The sequence below is a fragment of the Coturnix japonica genome, chromosome 16, assembly GCF_054131305.1.
Source record: "Coturnix japonica strain WE chromosome 16, WE-NBRP24, whole genome shotgun sequence".
Lineage (NCBI taxonomy): Eukaryota > Metazoa > Chordata > Aves > Galliformes > Phasianidae > Coturnix > Coturnix japonica.
This window is the reverse complement of record NC_140678.1, coordinates 3,296,835-3,317,800: the sequence shown is the minus strand read 5'-3', so window position 1 is coordinate 3,317,800 and position 20,966 is coordinate 3,296,835. Positions and strand designations below refer to the sequence as shown.

General features: G+C 46.5%; 3 protein-coding genes across 40 annotated transcripts in view; all 3 read left to right on the top strand.

The window, feature by feature from the left end:
* Positions 1-9,627, top strand: part of MYO9B (myosin IXB) — a 40,520-nt gene extending 30,893 nt beyond the window's left edge. For 14 of the 35 annotated variants that reach the window (XM_085517847.1, XM_085517839.1, XM_085517858.1 and 11 more), the window contains 17 exons: positions 235-362; positions 1,013-1,170; positions 1,267-1,472; positions 1,930-2,028; positions 2,563-2,739; positions 3,216-3,257; positions 3,701-3,812; positions 4,220-4,290; positions 4,739-4,931; positions 5,217-5,345; positions 5,972-6,077; positions 6,806-6,937; positions 7,071-7,194; positions 7,668-7,715; positions 8,199-8,338; positions 8,602-8,729; positions 8,852-9,627. In XM_085517847.1, the coding sequence (XP_085373973.1) occupies positions 235-362; positions 1,013-1,170; positions 1,267-1,472; positions 1,930-2,028; positions 2,563-2,739; positions 3,216-3,257; positions 3,701-3,812; positions 4,220-4,290; positions 4,739-4,931; positions 5,217-5,345; positions 5,972-6,077; positions 6,806-6,937; positions 7,071-7,194; positions 7,668-7,715; positions 8,199-8,338; positions 8,602-8,729; positions 8,852-9,315 (2,457 nt within the window). In that variant the 3' untranslated portion in view covers positions 9,316-9,627. Of the gene's footprint in view, positions 1-234; positions 491-1,012; positions 1,171-1,266; positions 1,473-1,929; positions 2,029-2,562; positions 2,740-3,215; positions 3,258-3,700; positions 3,813-4,219; positions 4,291-4,738; positions 4,932-5,216; positions 5,346-5,971; positions 6,078-6,805; positions 6,938-7,070; positions 7,195-7,667; positions 7,716-8,198; positions 8,339-8,601; positions 8,742-8,851 lie in introns of those variants that run through there. The other 21 variants (XM_085517859.1, XM_085517851.1, XM_085517853.1 and 18 more) reach the window with 12 other exon arrangements.
* Positions 9,628-9,758: 131 nt separating this feature from the next.
* Positions 9,759-14,434, top strand: USE1 (unconventional SNARE in the ER 1). Of its 2 annotated transcripts, XM_015886189.3 has the most exons (8): positions 9,759-9,895; positions 10,114-10,163; positions 10,987-11,065; positions 11,421-11,573; positions 11,842-11,860; positions 12,566-12,596; positions 12,786-12,948; positions 13,955-14,434. In XM_015886189.3, exons 1-8 carry the CDS (start codon positions 9,794-9,796, stop codon positions 14,135-14,137), a joined length of 780 nt encoding a protein of 259 aa, XP_015741675.1. In that variant the 5' UTR covers positions 9,759-9,793; the 3' UTR covers positions 14,138-14,434. The 2 variants fall into 2 exon arrangements, 1 of the variants encoding a protein (XP_015741675.1); XR_014935095.1 differs by lacking the exon at positions 13,955-14,434 and having other exon boundaries at positions 9,787-9,895; positions 12,566-12,687; positions 12,786-12,877.
* A 3,417-nt stretch (positions 14,435-17,851) lies between these two features.
* Positions 17,852-20,966, top strand: part of INSR (insulin receptor) — a 38,990-nt gene continuing 35,875 nt past the window's right edge. Inside the window, exon 1 of one of the 3 annotated variants that reach the window (XM_015886611.3) lies at positions 17,852-17,973. In XM_015886611.3, coding sequence (XP_015742097.1) covers positions 17,937-17,973 — 37 coding nt within the window. In that variant the 5' untranslated portion in view covers positions 17,852-17,936. Of the gene's footprint in view, positions 17,974-18,679; positions 19,419-20,966 lie in introns of those variants that run through there. The other 2 variants (XM_015886610.3, XM_085517877.1) reach the window with 2 other exon arrangements.

Genomic DNA, 20,966 nt, shown 5'->3' with positions numbered 1-20,966 from the left:
ATAATTTCATTTGCAAATGTTATACAAACAGAAAACTAAATTTTTAACAAGTGGATGCTTGAGCAAATAATTAAATACTCTTGGATGTCAGTTTAGTGAGCTAATATCTATTAGCTGAAGTGCTTTGTCTTGATGAGGTTATCTTTTTCACCACTATAGTTTTTTAAAGTATGTTAAGAATCTCTTACAATCAATTTGTAGTTTGTTTTTTTTTACTTCTTCTCTCTTCTGTAGCAATCACCAGATGCAATAGAAGAAGAAAAAGGCAGCAAGAAATATCTTTTGCAAAAGAAGTCGAGTGACCTACCTACCTCTGATTCAGTTGTTTCTATGCAGCCAGCAAGCCAGCAAGTAGATGCCAAGTATGTATTCTTTGTGTGACTGTGGGCTGTCTCTAAGAAAATGGAAAAAAGGAGCCTTGGTACCCCTTGGTATTTCAATTGGACATCTTGAGAGCATGACTGGAGAGACTGGTGTTGATCTCAGCTATGTGAGTGGTTGTGCTGCTGGTTGATTTGGTCTTTGTGTTTAACATAAGTGTGATATTTGACCGACCCTGTTGAGAAGCAGATTCTCCGCTCCTTGCATAACACGCGTTTTTGAACCTGTTTTTTTGACTTAAACAACATAAAAGCTCTGATCAAAGGTCTGTGTAGTGTACAGACTTAAGAATGAGACAGCAAGGGACAGTAAGTGTATATTGCTTTTACCCAGCCAGCTTCCCAGCGTTTGGCATTCTGCAGCTTAGGGACTTCCTGAGCCAGATGTGGTGTCTTGGAGATGAGATTTGTTCTCTATGTATGTTGAAAGTAACTCTCTGGTAAATATTATGCCCAAATGTGCTTTCATGCTGCCTGTTCCGGTGCTCAGTTTTTATGCAGGTTGAACAGAGTAAATATCCACAGTATAAATTATTATTACTGTGAACATTAACTGTTGTTATGAGCCTTTTCTTTTAAGAGAGTTAGCTTCCATTCTGGATGTGACAAACCTGCATCTGCTTCATGTTCAGGTCTGCTTTCAAAAGTCCTCTGCGTAGACTTTTGGGGAAAAAGCCAGACAAGAAAATCCCAAAGGATTATCCTGATGTGATTGATGAAGGTGATGGACTCTCACTCACTTCATGCATCTTGTTTCCAGAAATGGGAGGAGCACAGAAGGTTTCTGAAGGTGAGTTTCTATGACTTGATCGCTGTCTTGCTAATACCACATCTGTAATGTGTTGCTTGGAAACAAATACTGCAGAATTCAGTCACCCTGTTCTAGAATACAAATTCATTTATTTCCCAGCTTCTTCTGGGCAGCCAAGTCGTATCCAGGCAGGGGAGCGCCATGTGAAGGAGAGCAGTAAAACAAAGAAGAACCGCACTATTAAGATCAGCAAGGTCTCAAATGTGTCTCAGAATTCTATAGTCCGTGAGATTGCAAATGCCAATGAACTGAAGCATCTTGATGAGTTCCTTCTAAACAAGGTAAAATTCACTCCACTATGATAAAATTCAGGTGTGTGCTTATTGTTTGTGTAGGGTTTTAAAGATGACTCTTTTAGGTGCAAGGTTATACTGTGATTTAAAGCAAAGGAGAATTTATTTGATAAATTTGCTGCATTGAGTCTGTATCTTAGTCCTTCCTATCCCTTCCTTCAAGCTTTTGCATGCATTATATTAAATGCAGGTTGTATTCATGTTAGTCCTTCATGTGCAAACAAGTGTGCAGCAGAAGTTGTTCCTCCCACCCCCAGAAAAAAAAAGGGGAAAAAAAAGACTTTTAAGGAAGTTCTGACTCCTATTTGTGTGTCATCACAGCGCATTAGGAAATGTGTTTCTTTAGACCATTGGAAAGGTCCTAAATGACTCAACCTGATAACAAATTTAACACTGCTTGGTTGTTCCTTTAAAGACACTTGATATGGATATATTTGCGTTTTAGATCAATGACTTGCGCTCCCAGAAATCTGGTGTTGAATGCTTGTTTTTTGAAGCCACTGAGAAGTTTAGAGGAAATATCAAGACCATGTACTCTGCTCCTGTAAGTAGGAAATCTCAGTAAAGTTAAAAAAAACAACAATCAAACCACAAACTGATGGGTAATAAATGAATGAACTGTGCTGTTTAAATGTTTGACCTACAGCTCTTTAACAAAGCAAATCAGCCATTCCTAGTAGAGAATTCAAGGCTATATTAAACTTGATAAACATATTATGGTTCTGATGTAGTCTTAAGGAGTCTGCTTTGCTTCCCTTTTCTCATTCATTTTCTGTAACTCGCTTTGAGAAATGCCTGGATATTGCTGTCTTCAGCCCCTTCACACTGCTGTATTTAATTACCAAAGAGAGCTGCCAACACCTTTTCCAATACTCTTCTGACTCAGACTTGTCTCAACCAAGTGCCCTTCTAGAGTGTAGTATGAACAGTAGTAACTTATTTCCTGTGAACTGTTGCATTTTACTTTAATCACAAGCAGACTTTTTCACCTCTGCAAGTGAACGCTTAAGTATCTGAATCTGTATCAACTGTATGCAAAAAGACTGCCTTTCCAATAGTATTTTTTCCTCCTTTTTAGAATGGGCAAATCCACGTTGGCTACAAAGATCTGGTGGAAAACTACCAGCTTCTAGTTACAAATCTGGCCAAAAAAAGGGAAGAGAAAGAAGTGAAGCTGGTTTTGAATCTCTTCCAATCCCTTCTAGATGAATTCATCAGAGGATATACAAAAAAAGAAGAATCTGAACAGCCCAAGGTATAAAACCTACAGTGCTACTGACTTGCAGGATGTCTCAACTATGTCACTCTCCTGGGATAAGGAATCTGAAAGCTTCCCAGTGGCATCATCCTTGATTACTTAGGAAATGTTTTCCATGCACATATCGCCTACGTGACCATTTTTGAATGCTGGTACATCACTATGAAACTAGTAGCTATTTAGCTTGATCTTAATGTTCTTAGAATCTTAAAATGTTGTCATTTTGTATTTGCTGAAAACTTAACTCCAAAACACTTAAAGAAATGTTGAAATTGCTTAGTCATCAGGCAGTGAGCTCCACTGGATTTTAGGAGGTTCACAGTGTGGGCTCAGGTAAACCTATACAAGTTAAAGCTGCAATGTAGTGTCTCTACTATCTGGAGGTGAAGTAGAGTCTGGTAAACTGAATAGGAAAAAAGGGAGTGGAATTTCTGGATTATGAAGGCTAATGCCTGTTCTGTACTTCACTGCAGCAAACCAAAGCCCAGAAGAAGAAGCGAAAACAAGATCGTGCAGTAAGTACTTTCCTTTTTTGAAATGCTCAGAGTCCTCAGCTGTAGCCTGAGAACACAGGGAGAGCACTGTTTCTACAGCATGGTTTTTGTACTGAAATGTCTGCAGCATCTTTTTGAACTCAATTACTTTCTCAGATGTGGCACTGTTTAAAAACAAATCAACTGTTAAAACATTAATAACAAACTAATAGGTAGTGTTTGTATCGTGCTGATGAACTTGAACCAAGGCAGCAAATCAGTTAGGAAATGATTCAGCAAACTCTTATAATAGCTTATGCTAGAGTGAAATTCTGTTTCAGAGTCAAAATCATCAGCTGTAATTACAAAAAGAAGAGAATCCAAAACAGGGTGTCTGGGGTTTTCTTGTTTCTTGCTTTGCTTTAAACTGTTATTTTAAAGGATGGTGGGGGAAAGTCCATTGTTTTCTCTGTGTCTTCCATCAGATTGAAGAACACAATGGTCATGTATTCACGAACTACCAAGTGAGCATTCGGCAATCATGTGAGCACTGCTCATCATACATCTGGCCCATGGAAAAGGCCTGTCTCTGCAGTGGTGAGTGAAAATCTCTCATTCTTGCTGCTTAATTAAAAAATCAACAGTCTTAGGTTGCACCAGTTGAGGTTTAGACTGGATACTGGGAAGAGTTTCTTTACAGAGAGGGTGGTCGAGCATTGGAATGCGTTGCCCAAGGAAGTGGTGGAGTGTCCATCCGCAGAGGTATTTGAGAGGCGTGTGGGTGTGACACCACAGGATATGGTTTAGTGATGGGATTTGATAGGTCAGGGCAATGGTTGGACCTGGATTTTGTGGGTCTTGTGGGTCTTTTCCAGCCTAAATGGTTCATGAAGACGTGCAAATTTCTTGAAACTTTGGCTGGTCCAGACGTGCTGCAGTGAGCTGTAAAATGCTTATTATTATAACACCATCTGAAATGTGTTAACAACTGTTACTCTCTCTAGTTTGCAAGTTGACTTGTCACAAGAAATGCATGTCCAAAATCCAGAGCAGCTGTACATCCTGTGGGAAAAAGGTAAGACCTGTAGATCTGGGAATGCCATACTGTGATACCACGGATGATGTATGCAAAAACATTGTCATCTTTGCTCAACCAATGAAGAACAGATGTTCTAACACTGAAATAAACTTTACTTTGAATTATCTTCCTTTTTGTATTCGCAAATAATTGAAGCCAGGCCCTGCAGTGGTAGAAACAAAACATTCTTCTTAAAGGGTGATATTTGAGGCAATTAGGGAACTCCCTCTGTATGAATGCTGCATTGGATAAACCAGTAAAAAGTTCCTTTGGTGCTGTATCTAAGGAAATCTGCATTATGATCAAAGGTTTGTGGGAAGCTAAAATAAAACATTCAGCTTTTGTTTTGTGGGCTTGTAGGTTAATTTTAGCAGGAAACAATAGATTTATTTTTTTTTTATCTTGGGAATCGACATTCACAGTGTTTGGCTTGTATCAATTCCAGAGTGAACAGGATGCAGAACCACGTCACTTTGGAGTGTCTGTGAGTTCCCTGACCAGTGAGAGAAATTCGGTCCCCATTGTCATGGAGAAGTTGCTAGAACATGTGGAGATGCACGGCCTCTACACTGAAGGCATATACAGGAAATCAGGATCAGCAAATCGTATGAAGGAGCTGAAACAGCTGCTGCAAGCAGGTCTGGCGATTATGTCCACCCTTTTGACTTCCTCACATGATTGTAGTTTGCCCCTTGATTCCTTTCTGTTCTGAAAGCATCTGCCACATGGATTTTAAAAACAACTTTTTGGCAGGCATGTTTTCAACATGCAGTCTATATTACTTCTGTTGGCTGATACAGCTACTTTGTACTGTATAAGAAGTGCCTATCAGTGGATTTTTTTTTCCCCTTCTGTTACCACCCAGTTGAGCATTGTGTGCATCAATGGAATGAACTGCATTAGATTAAAGCGTTTCTTTTCAGATCCCAGTTCAGTGAAACTGGAGAATTACCCTATTCACACTATTACGGGGATCCTTAAGCAGTGGTTACGAGAATTACCAGATCCACTAATGACATCAGCACAGTACAGTGATTTTCTTCGTGCTGTAGGTAAGTCATAGAAATGATTGAAGCAATGTTTTTATCCTGATGTTTTTATCCTGTTATCTCACTCCTTCCTTGGGAAAATGTTCTCTAAAATGCTCATCTTAGCTAAACAGCTTCCTTCTAGTTGATTTTCAGCAATGATTTTAAACTTCATGCAAAACATCTTACAAGAAAATTTTCTAGCTTATATGACCTCTTGATTCAGAGTTCCTTTATTTTGGTAGCAGAATGTCATTATATAACCACCCTTTCTAAGAACAACAGACACACAAATAAGCTTTCCTTCATGTAGGTTTTCTCTTCGTAGTGTTCTGGGTTAGATTTAGATATCTAGATAGCTCAATTCTCCTTTAGTCTCATATAACTTCAGTAACACTAAGGCACCTTAAATGTTGGTGATCTTGATGCATCATTTGATTGCTAACAAGAGCATCTGAAAATGAAAGTAGATTGCAATGCCATCAGGGTACTTAAACATTCAACTACAACAATTGGTAAGTGAGACACAAGCATGGCTTCTAGAAAACCTATCTATTGTAGACTGCTTGAGACAATATCAGAAGGTGCTCAGCCCCTTTCCACTAGTGTTGTACAGCAGTTAAAATCTTCTGCTTTTTCCCCTTGTGCAGAACTACCAGAAAAACAGGAGCAACTTTGTGCCATCTACAGTGTCCTTGAACAGCTTCCACAAGCAAATCATGATACCTTGGAACGGCTCATCTTCCATCTAGTCAAGTAAGAAATTATTAATTCATTTGGAGTCAACTCCATTCAGCTTCTTTGAGTCTTGTTTAGAAGCTTTCTAATAACTTAAATCCCTTGAGAATCAGTGTAGGGATTGTCCTGCTGGTTTATAAATGTTAGAGTTGATGTTGCTTAAAAACAGACGTGTGTTTGCTTCCACCACCTGATGTATCCAATCAGGTAAGGACAACTTTGAAGGCAATATAGATCTGAAATATTTGGTGAGGTTTCTCTGAACGCTAGGATTAATATGGTACAATATGGTAAATGTAGGTAAACAGCAAACTGTGGTTGATAGTATAATTAGTATAATTAGTGGGGACTGCCCAATGATTGTAAATGCTTGCACACATGCTGGTCTTGGGTGCAGAGATCAATGAAGCTGACAAAGGAGCTCCTTTCATCCAGGGAATTTGAGGAGTTTTTGAGTGACTCCCTGAACACAGAGAGAAGTGAATTTTGAAGGGGAGGCACTGAATCACCTGCCAGATTTCCACGCTGGTACCCAACAGCTTAACCTGGGTGGTTTTCTGTTCCTTCTTCTTGCATTTGGCAGGTGTGAAATCCATTTTCAAGCACTCCTTTGCACTGTTGTACAAGTACCTCTGTGGTCTCCTTATATCTCTATTAGGAAACTGTGGCAAAGTTTGATCAGATTATTAATATCCCAGCAAGATTCAATTAATTTTTTTTTCCTTCTTCTGAACGTTGAATTTCAGAGTGGCTTTGATAGAAGATGTTAACCGTATGTCACCCAACGCCTTGGCCATTGTTTTTGCTCCGTGCCTCTTGCGTTGTCCTGATACCTCTGACCCTTTAACCAGCATGAAGGATGTTTCAAAAACAACCATGTAAGTTTGAACATTCTGCTGCAAAAGTCTTTCAAAACACCATGGAAGTCCAGTGCTGCCACCTGCATTTGTTATGACACTCTCATGCTTGTGTAGCATGAGGCCGTTCAATAACTCTTTCCCTTTTGTACAGGTGTGTAGAGATGCTGATAAAGGAGCAGATAAGGAAGTACAGGATAAAAATGGATGAGATAAGTCAGCTGGAAGCAGCTGAGAGCATTGCTTTTCGACGGCTCTCGTTGCTTCGGCAGAATACGGTAAGTTATGAAGTAAATCACAACTTCACCATCCAGCAGAAGGCGTCTTGCTAACTGTGAGGGGATGTCCTGCTCGTTTTTCCTATCCATCCCATTCTGTAAGTTGAGAATCAATGAGCAGATGAGAGGAAAAGGGATTTGGGTTTGTCCAGAATAAATAGGTAGGAAATCAGTATACAGCTCTACTAGAGTACAATTAGTGAAGGGTGCTGGATTGTGGTGCTTTGCTCTTGCAATGATCTAAATCTATTCCCATGTAATTCGGACAGTAGAATTAAGATTGCAGTCTATTGAATGGCGAAGGACTTCCTTCAATTCAGAGATGGGTGGTGGACAAAAACATTCTGTGTTCTGTTATTGCAAATATGCTTTTTCTTTTGTTCTCAAATTGTACTGTTTCTAAAAAGCAACAAAAACACCTCTGTCTGATCGGAAGTCGTACTATAGTGTATTTGATCTTTCTCTCTCTCTAGCTATGGCCTGTAAAACTTGGGTTTTCTTCCCCATATGAGGGGATGCTGGTATGTACACTGCCTGTGTTCAGCATGCGTGTTGTTGGTTTGGTTTTTTAATGACACCGTTGCATGACTAAACTCATTACATGTGTTTTAAGTTGGTTTTAAAAGCTCTTTGAGTAATCGAGACTGCATGTATGGGGTGCAACTTTCTCTTCTGACTGCATGCAGCACTGTTCACCTGTTGTGCCTTGGCTTTGGTATTTCACAGACATTCTGAGTGGAACTTGTATGCATTAACGTACCTTATAAGTAAAACTAAGGTGAGGCTGCTGGTAAATCAAACAACCACTTCACAAAAGGTAACAATACCACAAATCAGATTAGTAGGAAAAATATATCTATTACCCTTTGAAACATTTGTATGACTAACAGCTCTCCATCCACAAGCCCTTCAACTGTCCTGCTCATTTGTCTTCCACCTTGCAGCTAGTAGCTAGTCAGGACATGGGTAGGTGTTTAGGACTGAGTCATAAATCTCTCTTACAGAGCAAAAGCCCACAGATCAAAGGAAATGACAGTGGCAATTCAGAGCTGGGCTCTCTGCATGAAGAAGAGGAAGTTTCTGAAGCTGATAACCGAGAAAAGGAGATTCTCATTGATCGGATACAGTCAATAAAAGAAGAAAAGTAAGTCATAGCCTTAAAAACCCTGTTGTGCCCTTTGTGGTTGGTATAATACAGACAGCAAAGCACTATGCTTTTTGTCCAAAACTATCTAGTTAGTTCATTATGTTCTACAGGCCTTTATGAAGGTGAAAATGTAAAAGCCAGGATGAGAGAAAATACTTTGAGAATTATTATTTAATGACTATATGCAGGAAGGTTTACCTCTGATAGGAGCAACCTTAAGCAGCGTGTATTTCAGAAGTGCTCTTTCTGTCCTGATGTAGGGAAGACATAACATATCGGTTACCTGAGCTTGATCAGCGAGGCTCTGATGAGGAAAATGTGGACTCTGAGACCTCAGCAAGCACAGAGAGCCTGCTAGAAGAGAGAACGGGGTGGATGGATACCGAAGGTCAGTATTAAGGTAGTGTGTGCTTTTTTTATTCTACATATTTCACTGCATCGAGCCAGGTGACCAGATGCTACCTGGTCACACCTGCTTGTATCACGTTACATTCTTATGCATGCTTTCAGTGTATTGTTTCTTTAAAGGAATTACGATTTCTGGAGTCCAGTGCTGCGCTCAGAGCTCCGACATGCCTGCCAAAGACATTTGCACAGTGCCTTCTCTTTTGCAAACCTCTTCAAGTTCTTTGTCTGCATCCCTGGCTTCAAGACGCAGATTGTCTTTAACGCTGTCCAAGATTAAGGTGCCCCGTCGAACTCCAGTGATGCCAACAGCAAACATCAAACTTCCTCCTGGGATTTTCAAATGTACCGAATCTCAGGGCAAGGCTTCAGCTGATGAAGAGTCTCCAATAGTGGTGAGACGAAGGGAGCAGCCAGCAATACGAACTGATAAAGTCCACTCTATCTACATTGCACAAGGGTCTGCAATGACCCACCCTCAGGAACTTTTAGATGAATATGAACCAACAGCGAAAGTAAAACGGAGGTTTTCAGACCCTTATTCCCACCTTGTGTGTACGGAGAAGTGAAATACTGAAGCTGTCTGGATCTTTCTGAAGTTGACTTTAGATTTTTAAGGCTTTGAAGGCTGTGAACTTATTCATGAATGTACAGGTAAAAGAAAATAACGTCCCGTTTCTGCTGCCGTGCCTTCTTCCATTTGCCTTACAGTGGACTTTAATGGGACCAACAGTGAGTGTGGGTCAGTGTACGTTGCCTTAATTTTGTATGTTTTAATGACGACTTTGTGCGGTTTACAGAACTGTTCGTGTTGTAATAGCCTTAACTGAGACCAAATGTACAAAAATGTTCATTAATACATTGCACTTTTTAAAAAAATACACCAAAGTCTGTGTCTATTTATCAACGTTTATTATCTGCCTGTATCTGTGCTGTGTGGGGAGCCCCGCCTACAACGGCCGAGCGCCTCCATCACCTCCCGCCCCGCCCTAAGATGGCGCCGCCCGGAAGCGGTGCTGAGGTGGCTTCCGGTGCCGGCTGTTCGCAATGGCGGCGACGCGGCTGGAGCTGAATCTGATCCGGCTGCTGAGCCGGTGCGAGGCGCTGGCGGCGGAGCGGCGGGATCCCGAGGAGTGGCGGCTGGAGAAGGTGAGGGGCGGCCCGGCCTTGTGTTGGGACGGGACTGGCCAGGAACAGCCCTCGGCCTTCAGCAGCATCATTCTGCTCCTCGGAATAAACAGAGATAGCCCGGTGTCGGGGCGTTAAACCCCATCGCGCTGTCAGCCGTGCTGCGGCTTCTGCCGGGATTAATATTAATATCTATCCGCAATGCTGACTCCTTTCTCTCTCTCTCCTTTCTCTCTCAGTACGTGGCCGCCCTGGAGGACATGCTGCGGGAGCTGAAGAAGCAGTGCAGGTGAGGGCTGCCAGGATCACATCGTGGAGTTGGGGCCTCACTGCCCTATTAGTATAAAAACCTCCCTGTGTGACATCTTGGAGTTCTGATGGTTTTAAAACCATTCCCCCTTGTCCTGACACTGTCTGCAGCCTCACTTTAAGTACTGGGAGGCCACAGTGAGGTTTCCTCAGAGCCTTACTTCCTTCACCATACTTTGTGCTCTCTGGTGTCACCGTGGCCCTCCTGTGGATGTATTCCAGCTCCTGTGGATGTATTCCAGAAGTTACATGTCTTTCCTGTACTGGAGGATGCAGTCCTCCAAATGGGGCCTCACAGGAGCAGAGCAGTGGGAGACAATTCCCTCCATGCCCTGAGCCACCCCTTCCATCCCCCATTGATGCAGCCCAAGATGTTGTTGGCCCTTCAGGCTGTAAGCACACACTGCTGGTCTGCATTCAGTTTGTCATCTACCAGCACCCACAGCTCCTCGGTAGGGCTGCTGTTAGAGCGTTCTTCTCCCAGTCTGTTCACGTATCTGGGGTTGCACTGACCCGAGTGCATCAGGCAGTTGCACAGCTGTGCCATGTTCACATACACGCTTCATTCTCCTTGTCAGCCTCGGCTCTGCACAGTGTTCCTCTGCTTGGCTGTGTCCTGAGCTGCTGCAGTCACAGTGCCTCGGCAAGGTGGTTTGAGGGGGTGCAGGTATGCTCCCAACTTGAGGCTATTTCTTTCTTGAAAAAGCCCACGTTGTTTAATTTGATTTGAAGACTTTTCTAAACAATGGAAATTGGTAATGCTTTACTGCTTTTCACATGTTTTTTTTTCCCAATTCTAATAGCAAGCCCGCCCCAGAACTGCTCAATGAATACACACGTAAAGTAGACTTTCTAAAGGGACTTCTGGAAGCTGAAAAACTGGTAAGATATGTTAGTTTACCTTGGAAAAACTTAAGAGATATTCTCCTCTTAAACTCTCCTTGTTGCCTTGTTCTTACGCTTGCTTTTATCTTACATCCCAAGATAACACTTGTTAAAATCTTATCAGGCAATCCTCGACAAGAGTGAATAAATATATTGTATTTTGTTGAAAGAGGGTATTGTGTGAAGTCTGAAACTTCTTCCTTCCTTCTCCAAGCTGTAGTTTGCAAAATTCCACAGCCATTCCAGCAGCTGTGGAAGTGCTCCCTAAATCCTCATTGGCCATACATCCAGGTGGCCTTACACTGCTGAACGATGTTTGTGACTCTTTCTCGTTGGTTCTTCTTACTTACAGTCTTCATCAACTGAAAAGGCACTGGCAAATCAGTTCTTAGCCCCTGGGCGTACTCCTACTACGATCAAGGAGAGAACCCCAGCTTCTAAAACGGTTCATCTGCAGACAAAGGCTCGTTGCACAGGCAAGATGAGGAGTGAGCTGCTTGGTACAGTATGTTCTGGTGCTGCTGTTTCTCTACTATTACTTTATAGATGGTCTCTTATGACATTTGGTTGCCTTTGGTGGCTGTGCCTCAGGTACATCCTAGGCTGGGGGTGGAGTCACCTTTTGTTTTTCCTATGGATAACCTAAATACTGGGCACAGGTGCCATACTGTGCATGGAGGCCCTTGAATCTGTGATTCCATGTGATTGTTCCTCATGAACCTTTTCACTGGCCCTTTGTAATCTTTTCTTTTGTTTCTCTTCCTGCCTCCCAGGATCCCTTGGCTCTCAGTGGTAAGTTCAATCTCCTTTTCTTTAATTGACCTGAATTTTATGAGTAAAGAAAGAGGAAAGTCAGGTGTTAGAGGTGTATTTCTAAATTACTGACTCACTTCTTGTCAAGATACAAGATATAAAAGAAACACTGAATAGGTGAGAACATGAGCAGTGTTACCTGTACAGCAGAGGAGACTTGCAGGAACCTCTTTAGAATTCATGCTGAAACAGGTGTTTCAATTGTAGCATTAGTAAAGATGGTTTGTGTTTGTCACTGCCAACGTTCTCTTCTGCTGTGAGCAAACCGTGTGATCTCAGGAGCTCAGAGAAGGTGTTATTCAACTTCTATTAAACATACAGCCACGTTATTCACGTAGGGAACTGGTAGGATTTAATTTGTGGTTTCCATAGCTACTGTAACAGTGGCTGGAATGAGGCCAGTCTGAGTGTCCTGGAAGAGAACAGCACAGCCCATAGGCTAAGCCGAGCCCTCAGGGAAGTGATTCATCTCAGGTGTTTTATTCTCCCAACCAAACGTTTGCTGTTATGTACTTTCTTTTCCTGGTGGAAAACAGACGTTTGAAATCCACGTTCCCTGGTGTAGAACCAGGCCAACTGGGATTACATCTCTGGGAAAGAAAATCTTTCAAGGAACTTGTTTTATCAGCCTGTGATTGTGCAGTGTTGAGTAATATGCTAAAACAGCATTTCTTTTTGTTCCAGATTCTGAGGAGCTGAATGTAAGGAAGCGGAAGTAAGTCAGAATTCCTTATTTTGATGCTCAGTGCCTTGGGACCTCCTTTCCCAATGACCTTAAATCACAGATACGTTCCCATTTGGGTGAAGTGCGTGTTGTTCTGTCAGAGTTGTACAACCTGAGCTGACCTCCCAGTGGTTCCCCATAAGTACAAATCCCTGTTCTTCTTTTCTTGTGCTCTTGCAGAGGCCTTGTGTCTGATGAGAAGCAGTCAGCAGTGGAGCTGGATGCTGTGTTACAGCACCATCAAGACATGCAGGAGAAGTTAGCGGAGGAAATGCTGAGTTTGGCTCGCAGTCTCAAAAACAACACTTTGGCTGCTCAGAACGTGATAAAGCAAGACAACCAGGTAGCGTGTGTGACAATGCTGAACTCTGCAGTTTGCAATCTAGGAGGTTAAGTCGCTCATATGTAAGAAACAAAAGCTGAGACTTCCAGATGAGGTTAGAATGAGGGGAAATTTGCAGGCAGTGCCTGTCTGCTTCTGCCGTGCAGCTGTGAACCTTTTCTCTGTTGGAAGAACTGGTGATGAGAGCTTTTGAATTCAGAATTGAAGGTGTTCTGTCTGTAAATTATGTGTTTGAGACTGCTGGTGCTTCACTTTGACAACTGGAACTCTTTAAAATGAATTTATTTGTTAGGACCTTGTTTTTTTCACAACTTACCTACAGGTAGTGCAGTCATCCCCATGAGATAAGGGAGTCCTTACTGCTCGGGCTGTCAGCAGCATTTGATCTCAGTCCTGGGAAGGCTTGAGCACATTTTACCCTCCATGTACCCCTGCTGATACTGATGAAGGTATCAAAGGGACTTTGCTTTCAATGCTCTCCTGTGCTGTTCAGCTATCACTTAGCCACAATAGAGACCCGACACCAAGGCACAGATGTAGGAGACAAGGCAGTTTTGGGGGAAGAGGTTTACTTTGCATCATCCATGTCAGAAAAGAAATAGCATGCGCTGGGATCCAGCAGCTGTGAACACCTCCATTCAGGAGAGCCAAGAGAGTGACGTTTTGAAGGCTCTAGACCACTGCTGACTTCAAATGTAACCTTGTAGCTCTTCAAGAGCTTTCTCACGTCACCTCACTGACGTTTAAAAACAGTGATGGACAGACAGTGTTCACAGGCTCTTGGCTGGGCTCCTTTCCTGTTGTGTTGTGGTCAGGTCTGCCCATTGGTTCAGTGCACTGTCACAGCCATGGGAGGCCAGGGCAGAGCATTTATATAAAGCATGATAAATCCTTTAGTGCTCAGGTCATGAAAGCTTCCTCATTCATAGCTGAACAGCAATGAAGTGAGGTGTCCACCAGGTAAAAGATTGTTGGACTTAATGGACCAAATTCTCTTTGTTCCCAGACGCTGTCCCACTCTCTCCGGATGGCAGACCAGAACTTCGAAAAGCTGAAGGATGAATCTGACCGCCTTGAACAGCATGCAAAGAAATCAGTCAACTGGCTGTTATGGATGATGTTAATTGTCGTTTGTTTTATATTCATCAGTATGATTCTCTTTATCAGAATTTTCCCCAAACTAAAATGAAGTCAGAAGGCTCAGCTGGCGTGATGAGTGTCAGTAAGAACAACTGCCACCCGTCCTGTCCATGGCCTCCCCTCCCACCTTTTCTTGGTACTTTTTGGGTACTTTGTGACATGTTTCTCCCCAGTTAATATCACTGCCTGTTGAGGAAAGAACCTGGTTAAAGATAGCAGTTCATACTGAGCTCCTAAAAGATCCCTTAGCAGATGGATACACTCCTCTGTTTTTAATGTGGTTGTGGCAAGTGTTACAACTTCTGAAAGGTATTACTCAATAGGGATATAAATATTGCTCCGTCAAGGTCTTAATTCTTTTTCTTTAACAGCTTTGCTGTGCTGGGATCTTGCTGCCAACAGGATATTTAATTACAAGGTTGTGTGCATACACAGCTGTAGGGTGTAGGAAAAGAACGCTGCTATTGAGTTGCTGTCCTGGCTTGGATTCAGAGAGTGCCGACAGGTAAAATTGTTCTCAGGCTCACCTTCTGCTCAGAGGAATGTTTGGTTTTGCAGACTTGTTCAGGTTGGTGTTACTGTGGGAGGGCTGAAGTTGTGTTTGCTTCCCTTTTCAATGCACTGATGTTCTCCCTCACTCATTGTCACTTATGTTTTGCCTTTGCATAAGGAGACGCAGTGGCAGTGTGGAACTGTACACACAGTACACCCTGTACAGTATAGATCTCCCTGTACAGGTATTTCAAGGAAGACTGAAATAGAAAGGGGGGGGGGGGGGGGACATCAGCCATTACCTCTTGGGACCAATTCTGTGGTCAGAAGTTTCCTGGTCCAATTAGGATCTGTAAGAGATACAAAGTAGAGCAAACTGTGTAAACTGTTACAGCTGGAAGAAAATAACCTGCGATAAAGCAGGGTTCACTGTAAGAGTCTCATGGCCGTTCTCAGGTGCTGGTGATTTAGCTGGAGCTGTTCTGCACCTGTGCTGCCCTTTCTGGAGTTACTGTGAGGCTGTGGGTGTGTGTGTTCATGCATGCAGTGTTGGCACTGGAGGAGCTGAAGAACCTCCCATGGCTGCTGTGCTTTTCACCATTTGCTCCTTTGGACCACGAGGTGGGGATAGTTCAGCTTCTCCGTGTGTGGATGCTGAGCGTCTCTCTTAGAGCAGAGTGCGGTGCTGGAGGTTTTTGTGTTGATAGTGGGATGTTACAGTGAAAAAAAGCCCTGGAAGGGAAGTAGCAGCCGGCCCTCCAGAAGCATTCAGTCCTCCAAATCAACATCAGTTGCCATTTAACTTCACAGTGTTGGCATTTTGTGGGTGTGTGATGGGATTTGAGACTGAACCCCATCAACCCCATCACTGCTGTCACACAGAGCAGTGCCCTATGGAGGATCATCACCTTCTGCACTGATGAACCAAAGGGATTAATTGCTCCTGTGGGCAGCTCTCCTGCACACAGTGATTGCTTTGTCAGTCAGAAGTTGCAGTCTTTGCTTTTCTTCAGTTCCTTTAGTAACGATGGCAATTCGGAGCTGCTTTGAAGGTCTGTGTGGAGGGTATTATATAAGTCACAGAATGCAGTCAGTGGGGGCACAGACAGACCTTATTTCTCCAGGTAATGCTGGTGGTGAGCTCAGTGACTTCAGGCCTCAGCCCCATGTTCTGTTGTGGGGTTCTGATGTGCTTCACTTCATGGGCTGGTGTTACACACAGAGATGGCATTCTGCAAGCATTGCCAAGTGAGAATTGCTTAACATTCCCAAAGCTTGGGAAATCTACATGGGGAGATGTTTATCAGACACAGGGCTGGGCCCTGCTCTGCAGAACACGACTCCAAGCAGCGAGTCAAAATAATCCTACTGCTAATAGTGCTGCTGTCAGAGACTTGGGCCATGTCAGGGTGGTGAATGCAGCCTTCCTGAGCCTTGAATCCTCAGGTGATAGCTCTCAGGAGGGGATGGATGGAGGTCCCATCCCTCTGCTCACCACATGCTGCTCCACCTCCCTTCTCACTGACTCCATCGTAAACCTGAAATGAAACCTCAGAATCCAAGTCTCAAGCATGAAAGAAACATCAGCTGTAATAATACAGCACGAAGGAGCAGAAAACAGCAGTCAAAGCTCTCAGTCTGCTGCCATTCCCAAGGCCTGCAGCTTTGTGCTGGCTGCTCCTCACTGCTCCTCGCTGTGCTGAGCTGTGCTGCACGTTCCCATTGACCAACAGTGAGATGACAAACCATGGGAGCTGAATCAACACCACCTGTCACATGAGACCACTGTGACATTTCTGGCACGATCGCTACCTCTTAATAGATGGAAGTGGGAAGCTGCAGCAGCTTGTGAATAATGGATTAGATATGCTTGATTTGTAACATTTACAAAGAAAGGGTGTGTCTCCTAGCGACAGAACAAACTGCTTATCAAAGTGGGAACTAGGAGTTCTATGCTGTCCAAAACACAAAACATGAGATAAAGCAACGTGGAGCACAGGGTTATGGTCTGCTGAGCTCTGCTATGCTGCCCGGAGGGGCCATCCCTCCAATTCTGACCCTCGATTAGCAACAAAAGTGCATTAGTTAATTAAAAAACAAAGAAAAACCCCACACAAACTGTAGCTGGGAACTGGCACAGCCAGTCGGTTGCCTGGGGCACAGTGTGTGCATACGGTGTGTGAGTGACGTGGCTGCAGCCACTGATGTGCACGTGGCTGCTGATAGAGAACTGCACACCAGGCATGGGGGGGGAGCTGGGGCTCTATGGAGCTGCAGGATGCTGGGCTGTGGGGCAGCAATGGGGCAGCAATGGGGCTGTGGGGCAGCAATGGGGCTGGGCTGTGGGCTGGGCTGTGTTTCTCTGCTCACTGTGTGTGCTGAGTTCAAACAGGTTGTCAGGAATGGAAAGCATCGCGTGACACCCAACCATCAACCAGGACAAAAGCTGGAGCTGCAATGGGCAGCGCTGCCATTTCCTGCGCTCCTCATCCCTGGCGGCTTTGAAGCCACGTGGCAGAGATGCCCTCTGCCATTTTCACCTCAAGCAAAGGTTGTGTTTGCTCACGTAGCGATGGAATTATCTGGAAGGATCTGACAGCGTTTCCTGTTTCAGCAGCAGAAAGATGAGGCTTCTGCCCTCAGCACGGAAGGCGGATGGGCCTCGTCCTTAGAGCTCCCTCCCTTTGGGAAGACAGCGCTCACTTATCGGATTTGGTGCGGACGGAAGGAAGGGTAAGAAAGGAGCTGGGTCACTCTGTGACGTGAAATATTTTATATTGGGAGATCTGGCAATAGTTCTGCACGGCTCCAAACAGGATGAGATGCGATTCCCAGGGCCAGCTGTGCTGTGCTCAGTGCTAGGCCTTGCAGAGCAGGCTATTCCAGAACCTTCTGTCCTCATCCTGCCAGCCATGCTCACATTGAGCTGTTGTTGGAAAGCAAGAAACTCTTCCACATCCCCAAAGAATGGGAGGATGGATGGTGTGTGCTGCACACACATTTGACTCAACAGAAATAAGGCAACCTATGCTTTGTTCCAAGCAGAACCATCTCCTCCTTGGGTAACTCCACCTCAGCACCCAGAACCTGCTCCTAAGAAACACATACATGGAGAGGAGAGAGAATGCTTAAGGAAGGAGTTGTACTTGATACCTCAGACTAATGGTTTTAGCAGTGTTTATTCAGTTGGAAATGAGAGAAGAGCACGAGGTGCTGCTGTTGGGAACAGAACCAGGAACACGCGGGTGCTGCTGGGTTATGTGATGGCAAAAGCACGATGGATACGGAGCACAGGCTGCACACCAATGGTCCTCATCAGCAACCAGAAACTAAAAATAGTGTTTGAGTGAAAGAGAATGGAGCTGCAGCCTTTAATCCTCCCCATTCCCATCGGTAAGATGATATTATTATCACATGGAAAGCGAGGAGAACGTGAGTAAGCAAAAGCAGGTTGCTATTACAGTCACATTGTGGATTCCACGCAGCTCTGGGGATGACGTGTGGCTCTTTCTGCTTTATGCAGAGGCTGATACGAGGCAGGCTGAGCTGCAAGCATGGAGTGCAGTTTTGCTGCCCATTCCCACTCCTGCCCTCACATCCTGCAGTGCTCTGGACTGAGCAGAGTTCTGAGTCTGTGGGGCTCATAAATAGAACTGGAGTAAATGACAACAAGAACAGACCTGGGGGTCTGTTCTGACACACAAGGGAAGGCAGCGCTGCTCATAGGGCCCTTCATCTCAACATCCCAATGCTCTGCAAAGGGTTTGGAGCAGCCACAGCTGCTGATCTTTGCGTGCAGGTGGCTTTGAACCAGGCCTTGTCCTTACCCCGTCCAACAGGGAAACATCACAGAGGGGTCAGGTTGAGCTCCCCCAGAACGGCTGTGGTTTCATTGCTGCTCCTCCTGCTATTCACAGCGATGGGGGAGCCCCGTGGCTCCCTTCTATAGGGATTAATGGCACAAATACTTCACGCAGCTCAAACTGTCTTAAAGCAGCTCAGCACCTGGAAGCCGCAGCCCGGTGCTGCTCCACGGGGGGAGGAGCAGAGCGGTGAGAGCCGAGCAAAGCTGATGGAGGGACGAAGGTTTGGAAGAAGCTCTTTAACTGAGCGGGGCACAATTAGCAAAGCTTTATTCCCGCAGTTGACGCAACTCCACGTCTTGTAGAAATGGGTGGTAGCAAAAGCCTGATAAAATTACTGGAAGTTGCCAGGAAACGTGCGGTAATGGGGTAATGGCTCCGTACAACCGAGCGGCGAAGGCGATTAAAAGAGGAGGAAAAGGACCCAGACGCTGCGTCCCTGCGCAGGAGCCGCCCGGGCCGGTTGTGCTGGGCATTGCTGTGCCGGATCCCGGCGGTACCGAACGGTTCCGCTCCGGTTCCGCTCCGGTTCCTCTCGGGCCGTTCCCCTCCGCGCTGAGCGCAGCGCCCCGGCCCGGCAGGTGGAAGCGGCCGCTCCGCTCCGCCCCCCGTCCCGTCCCGTCCCGGCTCCGCGCCGCCTCTTGCCGCCGCCCGCTCGCAGCTGACGGGGGCAGCCCCTTGTTTACTGGGCAGGAGGCGGCCGCCCGCCCGGCCTGCGCTGGAGTGGCCGAGAGCCGCGTCCTGAGCCGCCGGGCCGGGCTCCGCGCTGGGGTCGGCGGCCGGTTCCTCGGGGCTCTGCTGGACGATGCGAACCCGAAGCCGGGCCCGGCCCCCGCGCCCGCCCCGCGGCCTCTGATTCGCCCCCGCCGGGACGCGCCGAGCGGCTCCGGGACGCGGCCATGGCACCGAGAGCGGCGGCGGCGGCGGTGCTGGCCGTGAGCGCGGTGTTGGCGGCCTGCGGCGGCCGCGCCGAGAGTGAGTGCGGGCGGGGAGCGGGGGGACCGAGGGACCGAGGGGGAGCGGGGCCCGGGCTGCGGCCCCGCACGGCGGCGGGGAGAGGCGGCCCCGGAGCGGTACCTTTGTACCTCTGCCCGGCGGGGCAGGGCCGGGCCTCGGGGCGGGCGGCGCGGCCTCAGGAGCGGGACAGCGGGGCCCGGAGCGCTCCCGTGGGGGGCGGAGGAGGGGGGAGGTTCGGGTGACCTTCATCGCTCGGTTCGGCGCTTCGGCCCCGGGCGGGTGGGAGGCGCGACGGGCCGCGGCTCCGCGGGTGCTCCGCGTTCCTCCGGGGCCGCGTTGGGCCGCCGAGCCGGGCGGAATCGCGGGGCCTCCGCGGCGCTGCGACCATCGGCCCGTCCGGCCGCGGCCATCGGGTGGGTGTTCGGCAGCCACGAGCCGGGTGCGGGGCTCGGGCCGACGCGGGGCCCACATGGGGCGACCCCGCAGCAGGATCCGCCGCGCTGCGGGACGGGTCGCGTGGGTGCGCGGTGTGTTGTGTGTGTGCGTGCGGGCGGTGAGTCCTGGTAAAGGTGAATGTGATTCTTTGGAGGGAAGCACGCGGGTCCCACGGCCTGTCGGCTTTGCCACCAGCAAAGGCAGCAGAGAGAGAGAATAGCTCCAAATCCACCCAGCGCAGCGATGGGCATCGCTGAAACGTCGATACACAGTGAGAATAAAGCACAGAGTGCAGCACTCAATGGCAGCTCGGCTTCTCCCCGCTGTGTGCTTCAGAGCCCCGTGCTGTCCTCATACAAAGGTTTGGCATGGAGGCCTTAAAGGCGACCCCGAGCAGCTCCAGAGGGGCACAGCTGGCTGCACACACAGCACTGGGCTGGTTGGTGAATAGCACTGCTATTGAAACACACGCTGCTCCAGCACAGCAGTTACTGATTTGAAAGCACTGTTATTGCTGCCACACCGAAACGCTGTGTTTATGTGCTTATTTAAAAGCTAATTCTGCTTTTTATTGCAAGTGTAAAAAGTGAACAGCTCGGATGGTGCTCGCTGTGTTACTCCACAGTAGGAAAGGAAATGTGCTGTACAATTATGGATGGAGAACAGGAGCGACACAGGAGGTGCAGCAGCAAAACCTGGGCTGGAATGTGTGTCATTCACAGCACAGACACTGCAGCAGAGATCTCACAGCCTCTGCTGCGCTCAGGTCCCACCTCGAAGGCTCTGCAATATGTGCAATGTGTGCTGCGTTCTGTGCTTCCACTCGCAGTGTGGGTTGGGGGGATGCAGTACGAGGGCTGTGTGAGCACACACGTGTTGTTCCCTGAGCAATGGAGCTCGTGGATGCTGCATTCTGGGCTGTGTCTGCTCCCCAGTGATGGTATTCTCTGCTCCTTGAGCCTGTGGTTCCCCAATGATCATCTGCGATGGTTTGTGGGCTGCCTGTGTCATCCTGGCCCCATGGTGCAGACCCATGAGCAGCAGCTGTGTCTTGCTGAGGTCCCAAGGTTTGGTTGGTGCACTTCCATCACACTGCAGTGTTCTTCTTGGGGGGGTGTAATGAAACTTGTC